The sequence below is a fragment of the Biomphalaria glabrata genome, chromosome 9 (assembly GCF_947242115.1).
Source record: "Biomphalaria glabrata chromosome 9, xgBioGlab47.1, whole genome shotgun sequence".
Lineage (NCBI taxonomy): Eukaryota > Metazoa > Mollusca > Gastropoda > Planorbidae > Biomphalaria > Biomphalaria glabrata.
Genome location: NC_074719.1, coordinates 32,044,751 through 32,069,720, shown reverse-complemented (window position 1 = coordinate 32,069,720; position 24,970 = coordinate 32,044,751). Strand labels below are relative to the sequence as shown.

The following is a 24,970-nucleotide window of genomic DNA, read 5'->3' as shown; positions in this document are numbered from 1 at the left end:
AGAGAAAATAATCATAGACATACAAGTTTTCAAATTGTAAAGAGAATAACTTGCAATGGATCTAAATCTGAATAGCTGGGGACAAAGACATGGATCTAAGTCTAAATAACTGTGGACAAAGCATGGATCTAAGTCTGAATAACTGCGGACAAAGCAATGGATCTTAGTCTGAAAAACTAATGACAATGTAAAGATGAAAAAATTTTAAGCTAAATAAAGTTAGATGAAAAAGTTCCAAGTATCAGCTGGTTAGCATTCAAATCTCAATGAGAAACTTTTCTTGTTTTCTACAATGATGATGAAATCTCAATGAGAAACTTTTCTTGTTTTCTACAATGATGATGAAACTCAATGACAAACTTTTCTTGTTCTCTACAATGATGATGAAATCTCAATGAGAAACTTTTCTTAATCTCTACAATGATGATGAAATCTCAATGACAAACTTTTCTTGCTCTCTACGATGCTGATGAAACTCAATGGTTACAAAACAATGTGGACACATTTCATTTTCTTCTCCAGGAATGTAAGAATGGAAATAATTCTTTGAGCTATGTACAACAGAACTATTCTTACTGAAGACCCAATAAGATATTTATCTTTCATCCTAAAACCAATCAAAGTCCATTCCAAGCTTACTTCAACTTACAGAAATAGAAAAGCTTATATGTAATGCTAATGAAAGATCAACTTTCACTTCAATAAATTATTTGAAACTTTCAAATATAGAGCAGAAATTAGAGAAACATGGGTACCGGGAGTTTTTAGAATTTCTTAAACTTAGAAAAAAAAAGTAACAGAATAACAAAATGAAATTCAAGCAAATAAAAACACAACTAAAAAACAAACAAACCTAACCATCACTGCCTTGAACTAATGGTATGATGCAATTTAACAAAAAATTGAGACTAGGAAAATTATATTTCTATTTAATCATAAACAACAAGTTCTCTAAAATATAAATAATGCAAACTTTAAACATTTTATTTGTGATACTGTACATAAGCATTGATATTAACAAAATTGACATGGATTTGAGGACATTTAAATAACACTCTCTCCCTCGACACTTTTGTAGCTCATTAAGGAATAGCCAGATGAGAAAATGATCTTTATTTTTCTACCTTCCGATGAGATCTTAAAACAACTTTTTAGTATTAATATTCAACTACAGTCAAACCTCAATGTGTTGAGAATAATATTTTATTTTAAAGTTTTTACTTCAGTTTCTATTAAAGCACTATGAAAATTGAGCTTTTTTTTTCCAACTTTGTTTTAACAACATTCTATTAGTTTGCATGAAGATGAATAATGATAAAGTCATTTTAGATAAGTTTAGCTTTAATCTAGGTAGGAGTAAGTTTTGAATACTGACTAGAATTAGCAAGGGTTGAAATATTAACCTAATGTCCAACATCAAAATTTTTATTTGAAAATTCATTTAATCATACTAAGTTTGATACAGTGAGATGTGACTATAATTAATTATTTTAGCCCCAAGAAAGATTCTGCCAGATGACTAGATGATTAGCACACTGGATCCTGCCTACATTCATTGTCCGACCAAACATTTAAGACTACATGGAAGAACCAAAAAAAAAAAAAAAAAAGAGTAAATAGAAAGCTTACATGAGATAGAATTACATCACATGGAGAGTTCAGAGTTCATAGCTCACAACAAAATTCTATAGATGTCAGTTTTGGAGCTAGGTACTTCAACACACAAAACTCAAGTTTTAAATGCCTTCACCAATACTGTTCTTACTCATTGGACAATGTTGTACTCATCAGTTTCAATAAATAATATACACTCGTACAATCTAGATTGTTTTTTTGGCTGTATTTTCTTCCCCCTAGTGGTTTCTATGATAACAATGTACAAGACAGCCAACATAAAAAAATACCTTTGTAAACCATTAGCTATAGAAATAAATGAACTACATCTAGATAAAAGATTAGTGAGTCTAAAAGAAAAAGTAATTTACACGTGCATCTTGTGTCCCAGAAATATCAATTAAGTTATAACTCCTGATATATTCAAGTGCATCTTGTGTCTCAGAAATATCCCTTAAGTTATAACTCCTGATATATTCAAGTGCATCTTGTGTCTCAGAAATATCCCTTAAGTTATAACTCCTGATATATTCAAGTGCATCTTGTGTCTCAGAAATATCCCTTAAGTTATAACTCCTGATATATTCAAGTGCATCTTGTGTCTCAGAAATATCCCTTAAGTTATAACTCCTAATATACTCGTGCATCTTGTGTCCCAGAAAAATTCCTTAAATTATAACTCCTGATAAACTCAACTAGTCATAAAGAGTTGATTTGATCATCCAAATGTGGAGTCTACTGAGTTTTGAAAAGACATGGGCTCATAGGACCTGATGTACTCACAAAGAGGGTTTTGAAAAGACATGGGCTCATAGGACCTGATGTACTCACAAAGAGAGTTTTGAAAAGACATGGGCTCATAGGACCTGATGTACTCACAAAGAGAGTTTTGAAAAGACATGGGCTCATAGGACCTGATGTACTCACAAAGAGGGTTTTGAAAAGACATGGGCTCATAGGACCTGATGTACTCACAAAGAGAGTTTTGAAAAGACATGGGCTCATAGGACCTGATGTACTCACAAAGAGAGTTTTGAAAAGACATGGGCTCATAGGACCTGATGTACTCTCAAAGAGGGTTTTGAAAAGACATGGGCTCATAGGACCTGATGTACTCACAAAGAGGGTTTTGAAAAGACATGGGCTCATAGGACCTGATGTACTCTCAAAGAGGGTTTTGAAAAGACATGGGCTCATAGGACCTGATGTACTCACAAAGAGGGTTTTGAAAAGACATGGGCTCATAGGACCTGATGTACTCACAAAGAGAGTTTTGAAAAGACATGGGCTCATAGGACCTGATGTACTCACAAAGAGGGTTTTGAAAAGACATGGGCTCATAGGACCTGATGTACTCACAAAGAGAGTTTTGAAAAGACATGGGCTCATAGGACCTGATGTACTCTCAAAGAGAGTTTTGAAAAGACATGGGCTCATAGGACCTGATGTACTCACAAAGAGAGTTTTGAAAAGACATGGGCTCATAGGACCTGATGTACTCACAAAGAGAGTTTTGAAAAGACATGGGCTCATAGGACCTGATGTACTCACAAAGAGGGTTTTGAAAAGACATGGGCTCATAGGACCTGATGTACTCACAAAGAGAGTTTTGAAAAGACATGGGCTCATAGGACCTGATGTACTCACAAAGAGAGTTTTGAAAAGACATGGGCTCATAGGACCTGATGTACTCACAAAGAGGGTTTTGAAAAGACATGGGCTCATAGGACCTGATGTACTCTCAAAGAGGGTTTTGAAAAGACATGGGCTCATAGGACCTGATGTACTCACAAAGAGGGTTTTGAAAAGACATGGGCTCATAGGACCTGATGTACTCTCAAAGAGGGTTTTGAAAAGACATGGGCTCATAGGACCTGATGTACTCACAAAGAGGGTTTTGAAAAGACATGGGCTCATAGGACCTGATGTACTCACAAAGAGAGTTTTGAAAAGACATGGGCTCATAGGACCTGATGTACTCACAAAGAGGGTTTTGAAAAGACATGGGCTCATAGGACCTGATGTACTCACAAAGAGAGTTTTGAAAAGACATGGGCTCATAGGACCTGATGTACTCTCAAAGAGAGTTTTGAAAAGACATGGGCTCATAGGACCTGATGTACTCACAAAGAGAGTTTTGAAAAGACATGGGCTCATAGGACCTGATGTACTCACAAAGAGAGTTTTGAAAAGACATGGGCTCATAGGACCTGATGTACTCACAAAGAGGGTTTTGAAAAGACATGGGCTCATAGGACCTGATGTACTCACAAAGAGAGTTTTGAAAAGACATGGGCTCATAGGACCTGATGTACTCACAAAGAGAGTTTTGAAAAGACATGGGCTCATAGGACCTGATGTACTCACAAAGAGGGTTTTGAAAAGACATGGGCTCATAGGACCTGATGTACTCTCAAAGAGGGTTTTGAAAAGACATGGGCTCATAGGACCTGATGTACTCTCAAAGAGGGTTTTGAAAAGACATGGGCTCATAGGACCTGATGTACTCACAAAGAGGGTTTTGAAAAGACATGTACTGATGTACTCGCAAAGAGAATGTAAGTTTCAATTTTGACAGTAGGATTCATTAATCAGAATAAATTAAAAAGCAAAATTTTGATCTGATAATGAGAAATGAAACTAAGGGAACAATACATTCTGGCTTTTGTATCCAAAAAAGTTTGTAAAATGTGCAAAAGTTATTGATGCCTGTGAGCCAACAATAAAATAGTAAATTGACTACTGAGTTATATTTATTCAATCTACCTAGTTTCTTCTTTCCTTGTGAAAGACAAATGTGAATGAATAAAGCTAGACCTTCATGGTGAGCACAAATGTATAAATACATTGAATGAAGTGAAGAGGCCAGACCAAGACAGATGCAGTTAACAAGGTTTCATTGACAGAGAGATTAAAATTTTACCTAACATTAGCAAATTATAGATGACTTTTTAAATATAGATTGTCATTTATGAAAACATATATGTTCATCCTGGGTAGATGTTGAAATATATTCTTTAAACAAAATAATATTCAAAGTTTGGAACCCTTTGTATTACTGTTAAATAATGGAAATTTCAAATTTATGTATAACATTTTCCCTTTCTTTATGTTGTTAAAAATCTGTTAAAATTGTTTTGATACAGTACAGGTTCAAATAAAATTTTACTTTGGAGAAATAATTTCAACATTAAAAGAATTTACATTTATCTTGCACATCATTTTAAATTTAATTTTCTATAAGCTCATCTGACACCTAGAGACATTCTAAATCTATGATTTATGACCAAGGTGAAATCAATAAGGCAACTGGATGAAAATTAACAGATGGCAGCTGAGCCAATGAGTATTATTGCACTTAAAGATAATAAAACATAGTTAAGAATCTTGTGATGAATACAAACAATTAGGGGCTATTCTTTGTTGGTTTACAGGAAATCAGCCTCCTTCTAGCAATAAAATGGTGGTACAGGAAGAGAATGATCATAGTACTGAACAGGTAAAATATGATGCACACACTGAGGTCAAGCTGCGTCAGGCCCCAGGAGCTGAGGAAGCCTGGAGATCCAGTGTACCTAACTCTGCTATTGTAGGTGTCTTCAACACTCCTTTTAGACTCTTTCTTCCGAAGTTTACGCTGCTCCTTTATCTGCCAAATCTGCTTTAAATCCTCTTTCTTTTGTTTCTTCTCCCACCAGTCTAGTTCACCCTGGTTGGATGGGACTGTTGATATAGAATCCTCGTCTCCACTCATAAGGTGAATAGAAAAAATGATGCTTTGCTCAGAATAGAAGTTTAGCAAGAATTCTAAAACTTTCTCAGAATCCCAGGACAAGGTGACTCCCTGGTCAGACTGACTCAGCTTCTGGCACACAGGACACAGAGATTCAGGAGGAAACTGTATCTTGGGATGCTCTGGGTCCTCTGAGACATCTTTATGCAGCCTTTTGTTGGCTTTATTATGAGCACTCCACAGCCAAAGAACTTCCTCCTTCCAGCTGGTCACTTCATTAGGTATAGTCTCTGCCATAGCCAGGAAATTGTTGGAACACTCATGGCAGCCAAAGAAGTACTTCATATAGCCTTTGATGGCCAACAAAACTTCCTGTGGGTTTCCTGGATCGTTGGGTCCTGCACACACAAAACAAAAATAATTAACATTTAAAAATTCATAAAAATAACATATTCTATTTGCTGAAAAATTTCATCATTTGAATTATAAATTTATGCATAAAATAAGAGAAAAAAAATTTTAAAGGCATTTTTTGTTTCTTGAAAGTCATATTTTAAATTAAATATGCAAGCAGTTTTTTCATAAAAATACACTTCTTTTTTAATGAAACACTTTTGGGGAGGCAAGTTTCATAATAGGCTACTTACTTATCAAGGGAGACACCATATAATATACTAAGTTGTTCTTCATAGAAAGTTAGTGAACTTGACTTTCAAATTAAATATTATATATACTATATAAGTACCATATAATATTCCATTTTAAGGTATTAGAACAGAAACAACTGAAATGGTTAAGCTTGAATGGATATCATGAATTTTCGGCAACAAAGCATAAGACTTTGAAATTAAAAAAAAAAGCTATTTGTAATACAATAATATATAAAGGAAAAAAACAAACAAACTGTGAATATAGAATATTTTCTTGTTCAGATTTAGCATTCCCTAAATCTGATTAATATTAAGTTTTAAAAAAAGTTTCAAAACTGACTAGCTCTCTGGTGTTGCAGATATGACTCAACAGTTAAAACATGGAACAAAGTCCACATGCCACAAGGGTAGCCTCTGTAGTGAGGAGAACTACCCTGACAAGACTCCCACAAGATCACACTAGGCAGGTAGTTGTCAGCATCCTGTAGATTAATTTAATAAGCAGTAAATAACTTGTACCTATTTTATTTATGATGTATTGATTTATTAAGTCATTATGTAATATAACACTGTCATGAAAACATCAATACAGGCATTAAAATCAAAACTTTAAATCTTATGTTTACAGAGTATTTTATTTTTTAATGAGGCAAAAGTACCTCCCCCCTCCCTCCCAAAAAAAAAAGCTCCCTAGAAATAATGAGAAAATAAAAACTCCAAAAGTAAAATCAGATCATTTATTATAATGAGATGCAAGAAAAATGAATGATATTACATGAGAAATCTATTATTCTAAACAGATAAATACTCACTGACATTTACTTAGTAGATAACTTTGATAGTGGGTGTCTTTATATAAACAATTAATGTAATAAAACTCAGACAACAAAGTAAATAAGGGAACCCTAAATTATTATGTGTATATCAGCACTAACTATGTCCACTAACACTAACATGTACCTGAGCCTGGTCTATTTTCTCCAGCCACTCTTCCCCAGTCAGACTTGTCTTGTCCAAGTTACTCAACAGGTTGTAGACATGACGCAGGAAACCAAGCACTGGCTTACGGCCAGGGAAATACTGAAACACATCCCAATAGCTTGCAATAAATTAATTGTAACTATTTAATCACTTTTTTTTTTTTTTTGCAAAAACCCAAAGAAAGCAAGTAATTCTAATGATAAGTTACAAGGACTGAAAATTAACCAGCTTTCCAGGGGGGTTCCAGAGAGTGAAAAAGTGAGAGAGCGAGAAAGAAAAAGAAATAGTGAACAGGCCATGAAATTTCATAGTACAGACACACTAAGTCAAAGGCTTAAAAAGTATGTTAGAAGGATCATTAAAATGTGGCCAATTTAATAAAATAAAAAAAATAAAAAAAAGAAGGGGGTGTTCTGGCCATAAACTTCTTCTTCTTCTTCTTCATCGTTCTCATTGTTATGTTGGAGTGTTCATATGACTAGACCAATACATGAGATGAACTGCGCAGTGGTTTCCAAATCAGGGAGCTCTCCATATAGTTTTCTTTCTATTGGGGTGATTTGGGGCCAATGTCTTATACGGGCCTCTTGGTAGAGAGAGCAGTTTTGGAGGATGTGGTCGGCATTTTCTGGTGATACTCCACATGGGCAGATTTCACTGGTTCCAATTTTGAGCTTCCAGAACATGTGTTGTCGCATTCTGTTGTGTCCGGTCCTGAGTCGAAAGATTAGACGTAGGTCTTGTCGGGATAGCTTATAGTAAGCGTCATCTTTCTTGTGATTTGGATGAGAGCTCGTCCATTTCTCATTTATTTTATCTACAATTAATTTCTTCATTTCTTCTGGATAGAGTGCAGAGTTTACTTGTGAGTTTGTTCTCCCACTCTTGGCGAGTGTGTCAGCCTTCTCATTTCCTGCTAGTTGTATGTGAGCTGGTATCCATTGAATAACAGTTTTTTTTCTGTTGTTGTTGAGCTTTGTAAGTGCTGTTCTGAGGTTTTTAATATAAGGGGAATCAGAGTTTTGCAAGCTTTGGAGGGTTGTTTTCGCGTCTGTTAGAAAGACAATCTGACTGTGAGGGGAACTTGGATGATTTGCTAGCATGGTAGCAGCTAGTGCTAGTGCTTCCCTTTCTGCTCTGTGACTGTCAGAGAGCTCTCCAGTTGCAATGGATTTTTCTAGTTTTCCTCCATCTGGCCATTCGATAAGTATTCCAGCTCCTCCATTTGTGGTGGCTTTATGGGATGAGCCATCCGTGTAAACTCTGATCCACTGATTGCTAGGGTAATTGGTATGTAGAAAACAGTTCACTATTTCCTTGAGCTCTGTTGGTCTGTAATCAGAAACAATATAAAGCCTGAAAACAAATCAATGGGTATAGCCGGTGTGTATTGCTAGTATGGCACATGGCTCACAGCTTTAAGACAGTTTTATTCAGACTGAGAAATTAACAAGCAGCTTCAGATACAACAGAGACTATGTAAATAAATATCAGCCAGCCACTACTGCTTTCTTTAATACTAACCTTTACTAAGATGTGAATGTATTCTCTAAGTGCAGTCAACCTTTCCCCTTCTATAGTTTTCATTATGGCTACTTCCTGTCTTAAACTATAATGTAGAGCTGATTCCAAATCTTGCATTGTAACCTTAGTACTGAAACAAATAACCATAACAAAATTGACTTAAGTAATGCAACACACGACAAAACTTTGAATTTAGTACATCAACACATAATCCTAATAAAACTGTGACTTTAGTATTGTAAGCGATGATCACAATAAAACTGACTTTAGTATTGCAAATGCAATATGTAGTACTATATCTTCAGCCTTTCCACATCTCTATTATTTCCCTTTTTTTTTATCTTAAAATAAATATTCATAAACTGAGAAATAACTTAAATATGATTAAGGTTTAAGCTAAAGGATTAATTAAATGAATTATTATTAAAAGATACAGAATATAAAATAATAGTACTAATCGTTTGGCGCCATGGGCTAATCACAAATCATGATTGTCTCTTCATATGTATAACATATGTATAATATATATATAAAGATACAAAATAATAGATGCATCAAAGGGCATCAAAACAAATGTAGCTACATTATACAAATTGTACCAGAAATTAAAGTTAATTAAAAAAATAAATAAATAAAATATATTTAGGCATAATCATCTAATAATCCAGTGAACTTTTTAAAATGTGTTTTCAGTCCAACCATTGTGATGTGGGAAGCGTGGTCAAGCGGTACGCTTCAAGTACGCTTGAACTTGGCTTGGCTACTTATGATGGGGGCTCGAGGTTCGTCACTGTCTTGAGCAGAGTTGGTGTTTACTGAGCACCTAAAGGCAGCATGGAAAAACCTTCTCCCAGATACCCCCTCCACCCACTGGTCCACAAATGAGATTAGACCAAAGCGCTCTGAGCATGCTATAAGCATGAAAGTAGCGCTATATAAAAGCCATAATTTATTTAATTTATTAGCTTATTAATTTTGTTGAATTAATTAATATTTAAAAAATGTGTTTCAGTTAGTTTTTAAAAATTTAAGAGCACTGCACCTTTTTATTTCAGTTAATGTATAAATCCAAGTTAAAGGTAGATACAATTACAATTGAATAGAACTAGTTTGTCAAATGATCCTACTTTTAATTGCCTTCTCTCACCTGTTTAATTTGTGCTGAACTTTTTGCTCATTAGTAATACCTCCATTTAGAATGTGTGAATCTTTTTTTACATCAACGGTGGGCACATTCATAAGATCACCAGTAAGGCTGTGTATAACTTTTACAAAAAACCTCCTGCTGTCGGTGGTATCTTCTGAATTAGAGTCACCCCTTTTGGAGATTAAATAAATCATTATGTGCTTAGAACATTATTGTATATATTACTGACAGGCACACAAAGGAAAAACACAAGAAGTATAACATTAATAGTAGAAATCATTGCATGATGAAAAATAAGAAAAGGAAATGAACTTTTAATTTCAATAGTAAAAAATAATAACTGTAATGTTAGATGTATTTTTAATTTGACATTGTCAAATAAATAGTAAAAAATAATAACTACACCAGCAATGTTTAAAAAATATGAGCATCTCTGCTAATATTTAGAATAGTCTATTTATTTTAATGCAAGGATGCTTTAGATGACTACTTTAAGCATGAAACAATAATTGTAATGAAAGATATTCCAAAATGTCTAATCTGGATAACATTCAATGGACATTAATACAATTTTAGACAGACAACTCAATGTTTTGTGTTGAAATGCCTGAACATTTTTTTTAGAAACTTATTGTGTACTGATAAATGGTTTATATTTAGGAAACAATATTATCCTTCTTAGGATAGGGAGAGTGTGGAGACATAACTCATTGGAGGTATACAAGGGAATCTTGTTTACATACTGCCATAATTTGCTCTCTTCTAATGCAACACTTTTCTCTCCTTGTCTCTCTCGCAACTGTTTCTTTACTTACACAGCCAGAAATGTGTAAGTGGAGTCCTTGTTCACTTGATACAAGCTGGGGAATTTACTGATGCCAAACTTGGACACATCATTTTGTAGCATCCGTCTCAGTAAAACATTCTGGAACTTTCGCACATCTAACATCACCTGCAAGGAGAAAGGTAAAAAAAAAAATGACTACTTGTTTTCATTGGTCAAAAAGGGTGTGTTGCCACAAGGCATTATAATGTGTGCCATATCAGAAATTTTATGGGCACCTTTAGAAAAAAAACACATAATACATTTTGAGCAGTGGAGATTATTTTTTACTAGTTCTTAGAATTAATTTGTTAACTACTCCTGGGCACACTGCTCTCTTTAATAGAACTAGTTGGTCAAAGTGGTTGAGAACCTGTTTACAGATGCTTAACAATGGCCATAATGGAGATGGAATTTGGATTTGGGTATTTAATATCAGTTGGGGACAGTATGTATATGATTATAATGTTAACCATATAATAGCTTCCTATATCTCTGGCTAAAGAAACACATGTATTGTACATCAATAACGTCAAAGAAAACATTTACTCACTGTATATATAATAATAATAATATATATAAATATATAAATAGTTGTAATAAGTGAGTTATTAGTAATATTACACCAAAACAAAACAAAACAAATATTTTGATAGCAAGTGCAGAAGAACAGTTATCATTTCACATTTTAAATATGAGTCTTGATGAATAAAGTTATTTATTTAATATTTAGATTCAAAATGCTTACCTCAGGGCCTAAATTAGAATCTTCATTTTCAAATATAAGTAAAATATGTTTATGAGCATCTTTTTTTTCCAGCCAAATATCTTCAATTTTTCTGTGTAGAAAAAAAATAATAGATGAAACATTTATTCATTTAAGAAGAGAATCTTGTAATAAAAACCAATGTTCTTGTTCCTTCATTATTTTAAAGTGCATTTTTGAAAGGATGAAATATGTGACCATCTGTACAGCAACTTCAAAACAAAGTACTTACTGAAGTGGTTTAATATTTGGCCAAGACTGTGTTGGAAAGTCGGCTAAAACCTGGAATATTTTTTTCATGATAAGAGATGGAGATTGAGAATGCAGCTCTACGCAACTGTTGGATCGAGTTGAATTGTAGATAGGAGGGAAGATCTGGAATGATGAAACATTTTTAGAGGGACATAAAAATAATAGGAAAACAGCTTGTTTACTTAACTAGATATAAAATATCAAAAAACACACACAAAAAAGTGCTAATTCCATGATCAGCAGCAGTAACAAAATTACCTTTAAAGTTGGGTACATTGAAATGTCAAATTGCCTACATATTTGTAAATTACTTTTCTGTGAACAATCTATAGCTGCAAATCCAATGATGTCATTCAAATCTATAAAGATATTTAAAAAATAATTCATTATTAGGATACATAATTTTTTTCAGTTGATATTTGCATATTTCTTAATTATTACAATGAAGGTTTGTTTGGAATGGATCAAATGGCTATATCTGTCGTCTTTATGTTGAAAACTATTTAATTAAATGACATGCCAAGCTTTTGAGAAGCAGGGTGGAAGCTTTTATGCATAGAAAGTAAGTAAAGTGATGAATTTTATTCTTCTAAATTTTTTTTTTTTAAATGTCTTGTAGCGAGTTTACAGTGATTCCATCAATTCACTAAAATGTGTTAAAAGTAAAGTAAAGTTCCCCTTTCAGAACTTGTGGTCTATAGGGCAGATGATGTAAAGGTCATCTGTTTCTGTGGCCCATGGTTAACGAGGGTGTCATGTGGCCACACGACGACCAACCGCCTTTACTTTTCCCCAACTAATGGATGGACTCAGAGGCCTACAGAGAAGCTTTGAGAGTGTCCCTGAAGTGCTTTCTTTGACCACCTTGCAAGCGCTTTCCTTCGCTTAGTTGGCCATACAAGAGTCGTTTAGGGATGCAGACGTGTCCTGCCCGTCGCAGCTCGGACTGCATCAGGATTGTGTGGATGCTTTGCAGACCTGCTCTTCGAAGGACTTCAGTACCTGGTATTTTGTCTTGCTATTTGGCATTCAGTATTTTTCTTAGACATGTGATGTGGAAGTGGTTCAGTTTCTTTGCAAGTTTTCTGTACACTGTCCACGTTTCTGAGGCATAGAGCAATGTAGGGAGGATGACAGCTCCATAGATCCCTAGCTTTGTATTTGTGATGATACCTCGTCTCTTCCAGCCATTTTTAGACAGTCTGCATAGGATTCACTGGCCTTGGCGATACGCAGGTTGATTTCATTATCGATCTTTCTGTTTCTGCAGAGTCCACTGCATTATAATTTATATCATGTCCATTTATCTACTACTTACTACTAGAGTGACTAGAGTCTACTATCTATATAGATATCTAGATCTAGACTAAACTAGAATCTAGAGTAGCTACTGACAAGAGAGAGTGTCTATAGTCTAGACTAGAGTTAGATCTACTATATTAACTATATATATATATATATATTATATTATAATAATATTATTATTAATATAGACTATAGATTGGTATAGATCTATAGTAATCTATACCTATAGACACAATAGTAATACTTATAGACTGAATCTGATGAGTCTATAAAAATTAAATACAATCTACTAGTACTAGATGATAGAATCCATAGATCTAGCTAGATTCTAGTTACTAGATCTAGATACCTAGTAAAAATACTAATTAGAGCTACAACAAGTCTTACCTTTGAATTCAGTTGCCATTGCTTTCCAAGTTGGTGCAAAATGTTTACAGTGACCGCACCAGCTGTTATAAAACTGCACAGCCCACACTTTGTTGTCAGGTTTAGTAGTCAGGATTGTACTGGGAAATGTGTCGTTGTTTAGTACCACAACATCCTCTTCGCTAGAATAAAGTCCATCAACTAGGCCGTATGCCGGTGATAACAAAGATGCGTAAATGAACAATAAACAAATCATAACTGTTTGGTACATCTTAGTGATTACTCTTTTAAGTCGTGATCATTACAATATTACTTCTTTGGTGTTGTCGTGCTCTGCTCTCAATTCTTTCAAGCAATAACAGATGACCTGTTCGTCGACACGTAACTCGCTTTGTTTACCTCTTTTCAGTGGTCTATACCGTTATTGGTCAATTTGTGCGACGCGAGAGTAGTCGTTCGTAGACTGACCTGACATGTCAAGTATAAAATTACAGACAAGACAAATGAAAGAACCAATTATATCTAAATCTAGATCTATTATAGATCTAAAAAAAAAAAAAATTGTCATAAGAATTAGATAGAATGTAAAAAAAACAACATTTAAAAAGTATTTGCGTGGGCACTGTCCGATATTAATATAATCTTAAACATTTTTGAATTGTTTATAACAGAAATGGGAACCAAAATGGTTAATGGAGTATAGGGCCTATATATCTTATTTCCACCCGAGAAAATTGCCAGTTATTATATAGGCATATAATTAAGAGTAAATAAAAGCAAAATAAATAAAAATAAAATAAAAACTTCTTCATTTATTTAATCTAATCTCACATCACATAGACGTTACTTTAAAAAACAAGATAATTACGTCCTATACGCATTTCAAGTGTCAGTCTATTATAATCACTTAAATTACATATATATGTTAATCAATGACCGTCTTAAACTCTGCTAAGTCTTTTTTTTCCTGGCTGATTCAGGCAACCTATTCCATTCTCTAATGGCACTAGGAAAAAAGGAGCACTTGTAAGAATTTGCTCTAGCGTATGAAATGAGAAAAATTAAATGTGTATGTAGGCCTATCTTTTTTCATGGTAGCCTAAACCACTATATACACTGACTTAAAACTCAAAATATCCTACTAGATCTATAGCTAAGTAGGCTTAAAATGAAAAGTTGTCATGGAATTCCTATATTGATGAAATTATTAAAAAATCAAGCAAAACATTAGGGTTTATTCAGTGGCGTAGCATCCATGGCGCGAAGGCAGGGGCGGACTGGGTATCAAAATCGGCCCGGGCATTACCATCCCTGATAGCAAAGATTTTGGGCCCAGTAAGGGCCCCAACTGGGCAAGCCCATGCTAACCATATGGGCCCCAAGTGGGGGATGAACGTTGGCCCAAACGGGTGCCCTTAGGGCTGAGTCTGGGCTCAGTCAGGGGGCCCAGAAAATCCCAGTGTTAAACCCTTGTGGGGCCAGTAAGGGGAAGGACGTGTGGGCCCCAACAGGGTAAGAGATACTTGGCCCTTTGGGGACAATTAATGAAAGCCCAATAAGGGCCCTTAAGGGTCAAGTCTGGGCTCAGTTAGGGGGCCCAGATAAAACCCTGACAAAACCCTCATGGGGCCAGTATGGGGCAAACATTGAGGGGCCAGAAAGGGCTAACCACATGGGCCCAATTTGGGGGATGAACGTTGGCCCAAACGGGTGCCCTTAGGGCTGAGTCTGGGCTCAGTTAGGGGGCCCAGATGAACCCTTGATGGAACCCTCATGGGGCCAGTATGAGGCAAACATTGAGGGGCCAGAAAGGGCTAACCACATGGGCCCCATTTGGGGAATGAATGTTGGCCCAAACGGGTGCCCTTAGGGCTGAGTCTGGGCTCAGTTAGGGGGCCCAGATGAAGCCCTGATGGAACCCTCATGGGGCCAGTATGGGGTAAACATTGAGGGGCCAGAAAGGGCTAAACACATGGGCCCCATTTGGGGGATGAACGTTGGCCCAAACGGGTGCCCTTAGGGCTGAGTCTGGGCTCAGTTAGGGGGCCCAGATGAAGCCCTGATGGAACCCTCATGGGGCCAGTATGGGGTAAACATTGAGGGGCCAGAAAGGGCTAAACACATGGGCCCCATTTGGGGGATGAACGTTGGCCCAAACGGGTGCCCTTAGGGCTGAGTCTGGGCTCAGTTAGGGGGCCCAGATGAAGCCCTGATGGAACCCTCATGGGGCCAGTATGGGGTAAACATTGAGGGGCCAGAAAGGGCTAACCACATGGGCCCAATTTGGGGGATGAACGTTGGCCCAAACGGGTGCCCTTAGGGCTGAGTCTGGGGGCCCAGATGAAGCCCTGATGGAACCCTCATGGGGCCAGTATGGGGTAAACATTGAGGGGCCAGAAAGGGCTAAACACATGGGCCCAATTTGGGGGATGAACGTTGGCCCAAACGGGTGCCCTTAGGGCTGAGTCTGGGCTCAGTTAGGGGGCCCAGATGAAGCCCTGATGGAACCCTCATGGGGCCAGTATGGGGTAAACATTGAGGGGCCAGAAAGGGCTAACCACATGGGCCCAATTTGGGGGATGAACGTTGGCCCAAACGGGTGCCCTTAGGGCTGAGTCTGGGCTCAGTTAGGGGGCCCAGATGAAGCCCTGATGGAACCCTCATGGGGCCAGTATGGGGTAAACATTGAGGGGCCAGAAAGGGCTAAACACATGGGCCCCATTTGGGGGATGAACGTTGGCCCAAACGGGTGCCCTTAGGGCTGAGTCTGGGCTCAGTTAGGGGGCCCAGATGAAGCCCTGATGGATCCCTTATGGGGCCAGTATGGGGCAAACATTGAGAGGCCAGAAAGGGCTAACCACATGGGCCCCATTTGGGGATGAATGTTGGCCCAAACGGGTGCCCTTAGGGCTGAGTCTGGGTTCAGTTAGGGGCCCAGATGAGGCCAGTAAGAAATGACACTGAGCTCTAGCTGAAATGGCATAAAATGACATAAATAATTACATAAACAATTTACTAGTTGAAATTAATAGTTTATTGCATTATAAAATGTTAATGTTAGCAACTATTAAAAATAATTAAAAATACCGGAATACACTAAAAAACTTTTTTTTAAAGTAAAAGCAATACCTGTAGCAAAGATTTTAACTGTGAAAATTGATCCTATAATATTTTAGTATACTATGGAAAATGCATTGAGTCAACAAAAAAGTTGTGAATGATAACATGAAAATCTATAACAAATTTATAAAGAACATAATTCAGGATCATCTACAGAAAGTATAAGTGCTGTATAAAAATTATGTTTAAAGCAAACAGTTTTGACAATCATAAAAACAACAACAACAAAAAACAACTTAGCTTTTGTTATTATGTAAAAAAAATATTAAAAAATAAAAGTAACAAAAAAAGTATTGAGTTGGTGGAATGTAAGCAATATGTACACTGAAATAAGTAAAAGCATATTCATTTAAATATTAATTGTAATAACAAATTGCTTAAAATGGCAAATTAGAAATAAGTTTTTAAAATATGGATGCTTATATTTTTAAAAATACAATAAGTATTTATTATACCAGTGATGCCCAAAGTACGGCCCGCGGGCCAGATCCGGCCCGCAACGTGAGTCCATCCGGCCCGTCGAAAATCCCCCATTTTCCAAAATAAAAATTGAATTGTAAAAATGTATCTTTACTTACGTTAGGGGCTTAGGGCCCTCAATTTTTCTCCTGATGTTTTCCATGACATTTAACATTTGTGCGTTTATGAATTAGGTTTCTGAGTGTAGAATGTACATTTTCTACCAGGAAAAGTGAACGATTCTTTACTTTTTTGTGGAACATGATAATAAGCCAACATATTTTGTTTTATAAAGAAAGTGTGGTTATTTAATAAACAACAAAAACATATAAACGACATTATGAAACAAATATGACGGCATTCTTGGTTTGAGCCGCGAATAAAAGATTGTTAAACTACGCCTAGAAATTGGAGGATTGATGGGAATATTTACCAAAAAGAGACAGGAAAACGACTCGGATGTAAAGCTAGCTACAATGTTGCTGATATTTTAAGTAGAGAAATGAAGCCATCTTCAGACGCGGGGAAAAAGGATACATTTCAAATATCCCATTAATTAAGGTCAATATCGTTTTTGTAGGCCTTTTTGTTCATGTGGCCCGCGACACGACTGTCGGAAATAAAAATGGCCCGCAGGTCGAGTTGGGCTGGGCATCACTGTATTATACCATAAAATTTTTAAAAAATATAATGGCTACCAAATTTATGAAATTTTAACATGTACAAAAGCTTGAATAGCCTATACAGAAACCTATAAATTATATATAGAATGTAATTCAGAATTATCTAAACAAAGTATGAGCCTGCTGTATGTAAATTGAAAAGCAAACTGTTTTGACAATCATGAAACAAATTTTTTTTTAGATTATGTTGTACCGGTAGTTCTAAAGAAAAAATGACCAAAACAAAAATAAGCTACCTGTAACAAGTTTGTGAAATGTTAGCAATATAAACACTGAAATTTTAAAAACATACATTTAGAACATAATTGAACATTAAGTAAATGACTTAATTTGTTTAAAATGAAATAAATGTGAAACATACTTTTAGAAAAATACCAGTGCTTACTTTACAAAAAAAAATTAAAAAAATAAATACAAAGAATAATTAATAACCATAAATATATAAATTTAAACAAGTAAAATATAATTAGAGAATGGTGCTTTTTAATCAATAGGGTCTACATGCACAAAAACCCAAAGCTGAGTCTGTTCGAGGTAAATATTCTCAAGACCTCGCCTAATTTTAGATGATAATATTTCAAAAAAATATAGGTCATGTACGTTACCCAGTACCAAAGAAAAAGTGTGTGCTCAACAATGAAAACTATACATTTATATATACCGGTAGCTCATGTTTATAATTTCAACAAAATATTTTTTTCAATTTTGAGCAGAGTAACTAGCTGCACTATCATATTCATAATTTTTTAACAGTGAATATTCTATGTAAGAAAGAGCAAATGTTTCAAGCTACTGTTCAAAAGCCAGTAAACAACAATGATGCTCATATGGTACATCATCTGTAACTGTCAACTTATAACCTTATGTTGTAATAAAAGTAAAGTTCCCCTTTTCAAACTTAGCATCTATAGGGCAGATGATGTTAAGGCCATCAGTTTCTTTGGCTAATGGTTAACAAGATCCAGCACATGTTTGAAATATTATATTTACTTATTTCTTTGTTGTTAAGTCTAGATAGGTAGTTGTTTTTTTTCCATTAGTCATTAGTTCTAATATCTGTAGTATGTAAATAAATTTGCTTGTGCATCTTACTTTTTTTAAACATTTATAAACTTTGATTAGGTTTGTTTGTAAAATGTTATACATGATTGGGATGTTCCTTCAGAGTTGAAGCCATCATCTTTCTTTTTTTACGATTTCTGTGCCATCACATGTGCCAAGTTCAAGTACTTTCTCTAAGTTATTTGACAGACTTGGGTAACTCACTTGAATAATCTAAGAAGAACATAAAAAAAAAAAAAATTTTTAAATATATTCCTATGCCTATGATTTCAAAATGAAATGTTCATATAAAACATACAAAAAACAAAAACACAATGATTTTCACTTTTTCCAAACCAAAAAATGCTGACATTATCTATTCATGATTTGTGTATGCAGGCTTCATTAACTACTGTATTTTCGCACATGTACATATCCTGCACAAGTTAAAAAAATTTTTTTTTTAATCTTACAACTCGTATCATATACCAAACGTGACTTGGCGTAAACTAACAGTACATTAATTGTTGTTTATCTGTCCCTCAAGATGCAATTGAGCTTCAGTTGTTCCAACAAGTGATAACAGAGTTCGAAATTCTGTTGAGCCTACCATCATATGTATAAGTAGTATGTTTTTCCAATAGAAAGTCACTGACATAGTTATCTGGTGATGGTGGAGAAAACATTTCACAACCACACAGCGAATTATAGGAGGTATATAGACCTAACAGTTTACACACAATGTTCATAAAAAATTAAAATACTTATGAGCCTCTTAGGTTAGGTTGACACAGCATTTGATCAAGAAATGATTTGAAAGAAAAGTAACAATGCAATGGACCTCATTCACCAATCGTAAACAAACAACATTTAGTCACGTGATCTTATTGATAAAACAATGAAAAAACTGTCACGTGACAACCATCATGAATTAAACATGAGATCGTAAATTATATAGAAGAGATAAAGCACCACGTGGCTAAATGTTGTTTGTTTACGATTGGTGAATGAGGTCCATTGTGGCACAAAAAAAAATTATAAAGATTATGTTAGTTAAAAATATGGAAATAAAAATTCATACCTAATATCCATAATTTGGATTGAAAATTCAATACATTTATTTTCTGTTTGTGCCATGTCCAGTCCAGCCAAGTTATAATCCATACTATTGTTCTCTTAATGCTGTTTTCACTGGATAGATCTGTAATATATAAGATGAGATAAGTATGATTCTGCTGACACATAAAATAAATAAATAGCTGAATTATTGTTTCACATTAGGTACTTCGATAAAAATTTCAAAATCATCACAATGCAATGGAACCTATTTAGTTAGATAGAGCTTGAGAAATGCTTTCCAATGATACCAATTTTATATTGCTGAGTTAATTGTGGGAGAAGTTATTAAATTTTTAGTGGCCAAAAATTAGCCTTCTTTAGCCTTTGTAAATAAATAAAAAATCTGTGACCAAAACAACTGACAGTTGAACTTAAATTAACTGTATTATAAAAAGTCTTAAAGATATGGGGTTGAAACTTCACACTCTTTTACATTAACCAGTATTCTGTTAAAATAAATTAAAAAAATAAGACCAAGCAATAAAATCTTTGAAAAAAAGTTAATATATAAAAAAAGCCTTCGACAAAAAATAAAAATATATGTGATTTTGTCATCATATGAGCCCAAAAATCACAAATAAAACAAATCAGAGATCTGTATTGTGTTTTATTTTGTTTAATTATAATTCTACTGTATTTAAATAGCTATTTATATGCATCAGATAGATAATTCTTATAAATTATAAATGAAAATAGCACTGCGCAGAAAAATATTTCCTAAAATTTAATGACTATAAGTTTCATAAACTTCATAAAAAAACAGTTTTAACCTTTTTGTAGAGCACTGGCAATTAATCATTTTAAAATGCCTTAATTTAAATGCTTTAAAAATTAGATTGTAAATGAAAAATTTCTTGCTTCGGACAATAAAATAAAAAAGAAACCTTGCGATTTTTTTAGAAGTTATTAAAAGATTTTTTACTTGAATTTTTGTGCAATAATAGCTCATCATTTTAAAAAATATAATGTACTCATTTATTAACTATTAATTAACATGTATATTAATAGAAAAAAACAACACACAGAAAAAAAAAATAATTATTAGTTCGCTGAGCTAAAAATATGAAAAGAAAAATTGTAATATTTATAATTTAATATTATTTTTTAAAGTAATTAAACTTTTACTTTAAAATTTTAATAAAGACACATTCCCTCTCCATAATCTAGCATTCAAACACTATAAAAGTTAATCTAAATGAAAGATTCCTATGTGTGCTTCTAAAAATAGCTTGTGATAGACAGAAATTGACCATTTCCAGTAAATCACAGTGTTGGTTGTTACTAAAAATAGATTTTAACCATCAACTTTGAAAATTAATATCTAAAGAGTGCGCCAAGCTACAAAGTTCAAACTTAGCACACAGATATATATTAACATGCTAAATTCAATAGAATTAGTGAGATTGTTGTAACCATAAACACTTTTATTTTATTTAAAAAAGAAAATTTTACCCTTCTTTGTCTTTGTTAATTTTAATATCAAATATCTTTAAAGTGCACCAAGAGAATTTAATGAAATTTGAAATATACACATTTCATAATATGATAAATTATTGTAGCAAACAGCATTGTTGTAACTTTTATAGGAAAAAAGTTGTAAAAATGTCAACTTTCATATAAACTTTTGTTAAGAAAAATTTAACAGATTGGCTTCAAAAGCAAATAAAAATGATCTCTGATATCTTATGTTTACAAAAAGTAATCATAATTAGTCCTCAAATCAAATACAATATGCTAAAACTTTGATGGAAATGACCACCCCTGAAAAAAGGGTAAAATGTGCTGACACACTTTTCAGCCATTTTTTGGGAGAAAAAAAATTGATCTAGGTCAGTTTATCGAAGTACCTTTTCACATAAATGATATTTTACATCCTAAATCCTACAATATAATATGGCCTTGCCAAATTTTCATGAGAATCTTCATCCTTCAGTTTCACTTCTATTTCCAACAGTGATACATTATTTGCCATTGGGAAATTTGCTTCATACCTAATCCTGATTGTATTTATCTCTGCTTCTTTTAATTGCTTTCAATTGAAAATGAGTCTGTACTGCACTCAAATCTTTTCTCCAGTATCTCTAGAACATGTTCTGCAGACAGAAAATAAAATAAGTATTAAATAAATTTTACAAGTAAATCTAGACTGCTAATATAAATTATTCAGGAAATCTGGATCATCAGATTTGTATACAAGATTTTTGGCTTGAAAATATTGTAAAAAAAAAATACCAGTTTGATCAATAACATCATGATCAATGGAGCTCTTGTCTCAACTTGAGTCTTGACTGAAAGTTATTTTCCAACATGGTCCACCTTGAAGAATATGAAAAAATATTAATATAGTAGCCTAAGTATAGTAATAATTTTTTTAAACTTAATCAATTGGTAATTATAATAAAATTGAGTAGTAATAATACTTTATATTTTAAATTAAATACCTGTACTCATTGACTCTTGGACAGATCCAGCAAGAAGTGATCATAGTGATGCCATCATTCTTTCACTCTTTGGTTCCGAGAGTCTGAAAATCATTTTTTTTAACATTTCAATTTTTTAAAATCAAAGTCACACATGAGAAATATTAAATACATAGATCTACATAAGGCATAAGCAATATAAAGATAAATTATAAATTCTGCACAACATATTGAATGACAAGATTATTGACTAGTTTCAGTATAGTAGAATTAGATCTATATTTCTATAACATTGTTAGATTTGCTTCTACAAAAAAGTATACAAAAATGTATTTAGAGGGCTACATTTTCATCATTTTGCATTTAAATTGAAAATAGATCTCAAGAACTCACGTATTTTAAAATATTAATTTAAATGGTTGAAGAATTTGGTTTTACTATCTTTTCTAAATTGACTTTCTAAATCTAATCTATTAAGGTTCTAATAAACTGTGAGACACGCCACGGGATTCGAATGATTATAGACTAATTATTTCAAACGGCTTTCCTTGCGTCACTTAAAATAATTATTTGTGCCTAGTGACGGCCTAGTCTGACTAGACTTAAACTTAAACCAAAAAAGCAAATTCACAAACAAAAATGACATTAAAATTAAATGTAGATGTAGATCTAGAATAATCTAGATTCTAGATCTAATTCTAATCTACTTTAATTTATCCAGACTTAATCTCTATAAATAAGTATAAAATAATAAAGTAGATCTAATTGTCTAATAAAATAAAAAGTACCTTTGCTTGACGCACACATTCCAAAGTTGTTAGAATAGAGTCGAGTTAATCACAAATCAACACAATCTTGAAGTAGATCTATGAGTACTATGACTGGAATGGGATGGTCATGGTGTTTGGTTCTGGCGCTATTTTTCTTAATGATGCAATAGGCTGTAGCCTATCATGTAGACCTGTCTCTGGTTGGTCAATTGTAAGTAAGCCACGTGACCGGGTAGCCTACACATTGACCAGCGGCACAGTCTTTCTTTCGCCCCCCCCCCCACCCCCCCCAGGACTATAATCTTCTCTAATACTGTATATTAGTAGTGTCTCTTGTTGAATATTTAAATTGTTTGTTTTATTAACTCTAGTATTTCGATACCATAAAGCAGAGTGCAGCATTTGAACAAATTATGTGAGGATGTGTTGGTTCATCTCGTGACCTCATCTACTTGACTACCGTACTTACACAAATCGGATTATAGACATTATAATTAACGAAGATGGTTCTTACAAAGTTAGATTGCACGATTTAAAATATGGATCTAATTAATTTTATATATATATATTTTAAATCATAAATATTCTAGAATGGGGTATACAGTAGATATTAGATAAAACACTGACACGTACATAGTCTACAACTATGGCTACAACACATTTGCATGCCTCTTGATTTTTTTTTTATGCTCTTTATCTTCGTAGAATCAGTCATCGATAATATTTACGAACTGTGCCTATAATGTAGTTTATTAGATCTGTCATGTAGCATGTATTTTGAGTCATAACTTTTTTTTAAATGTATGAAACTGAATAGCAAATCCTGTCGTTTATATCATGATCTTGCCAGTTATATCTTATACTTTAAAATAAAAATTCCTTGAATTATATTTAAATCATAAGATAGTTTTAGTTACGTGTTTCATTATATTTGAATGTTATTGACCTAAACATTTGTGTAACTCATAAAAGAAAGAGATCACAAGGTCTATTACGTCAACAAAAAGATCGAGTAAAGAGGTGGTATACGAAAAAGATTTACAGTGAGAGTCAGTGAGCCTTGACCTACTGACCATCAGTGTGCACACGTGTACTTTCTTGCTTGATAGCACGCGTTCTATGCAACGAGCAAGGAAAACGTCAAACACGTGTTAACCTAAGCTGATCTTTATTTGTAGGAATTTTACACGCACTCATCTTTATAAATTGATATCTATATTTAAATATAACTGAGACAAACATTTAAATCAATATAAAAGCATTCTTATTAGTCATGTTTCAAAACGACTAAATAAATTCAAACAAGATGGGTAAAACCCCTATTGTTAATATTCTTTGCTTGTGTAAAGTTTGTTTACATTAAAAATATCTACCGGTACTGGAAACTAGCATTATAGGCTACATTAAAACTTTTAAATCGGCTTATTACCAGAAGATGCAATAAGAATTGCAAATAATTTATTTATTTGAAATCTAATTGAACAGTGCAACTATACACAATTACAGTAAATCAGATATCTGTATTATGAATGGTTAAAATATATTTAATAAATGTTACAGATAAAACTTAAAAAAAAAAAAAAGAAACCAATGCTGTGCTTGTTTAACTGAATCTGTTGATTTTCTATGTTAACCTAAAACTATATATATATATATATATATATATATATATATATATATATATATATATATATATATATATATAGTGTTGTAACCCTGCCTTGCACCAGTGCTTGAGGTGCGCACTAGCGCACTAGTGAACGTAAACAGGAAGAGACTAGAACGGAGATAATAACATTGCATCAGGGATTGTGAAGAGTCTGAATGTTTGGAAACTAAGAAGCCAGCTTTTGGTGCTGCCTGAAGGTTGTAGAAGGGACCTGGAGCGAAGCGGGGAAGGCTGTCGTTGGTCCACATTCGGGTTGCTGTCTAAAGGACTGGTAAATTAGTAGGAAGACTCTGAAGAAGCTGAAGGATGCTATGTGTTTATCCTAGTGAATAAACACCTGTATTTATTTCCTGTTACACTGTGTTGAGTTGCATGCCTATTCGTTGAGTGCCTAACCTAGAGTTACAACAATTGGTGTCAGAAGTGGGATTTAGGCAGCTCAACGAAAGGAAACAATGACAACGCTGAGGAAGCTAGATGAACTAAGCTGTAAACAGTTAAAAGAGGAGCTCCGAGCCAGGGAGCTGA

The 24,970-nt window shown here is 34.0% G+C and overlaps 1 protein-coding gene and 1 long non-coding RNA gene across 2 annotated transcripts; both read right to left on the bottom strand.

The window, feature by feature from the left end:
* Nucleotides 1-1,591: 1,591 nt before the first annotated feature.
* On the bottom strand, nucleotides 1,592-13,580 carry LOC106051508 (sulfhydryl oxidase 1-like). Its single transcript, XM_056041787.1, has 10 exons — nucleotides 13,183-13,580; nucleotides 11,749-11,849; nucleotides 11,471-11,613; nucleotides 11,221-11,311; nucleotides 10,465-10,601; nucleotides 9,650-9,820; nucleotides 8,503-8,632; nucleotides 6,958-7,077; nucleotides 6,338-6,479; nucleotides 1,592-5,745 (listed from the first exon to the last, which is right to left on the bottom strand). The coding sequence occupies exons 1-10, from the start codon at nucleotides 13,430-13,432 to the stop codon at nucleotides 5,021-5,023; spliced, it is 2,010 nt and encodes a 669-aa protein (XP_055897762.1). The 5' UTR covers nucleotides 13,433-13,580; the 3' UTR covers nucleotides 1,592-5,020.
* Nucleotides 13,581-16,063: 2,483 nt separating this feature from the next.
* LOC129928335 (uncharacterized) lies at nucleotides 16,064-23,058 on the bottom strand. The gene is made up of 6 exons (XR_008779945.1): nucleotides 22,792-23,058; nucleotides 22,025-22,107; nucleotides 21,816-21,899; nucleotides 21,575-21,676; nucleotides 19,546-19,665; nucleotides 16,064-18,698 (listed from the first exon to the last, which is right to left on the bottom strand). It is a non-coding gene; the product is annotated as an uncharacterized LOC129928335 (long non-coding RNA).
* Nucleotides 23,059-24,970: the final 1,912 nt, after the last annotated feature.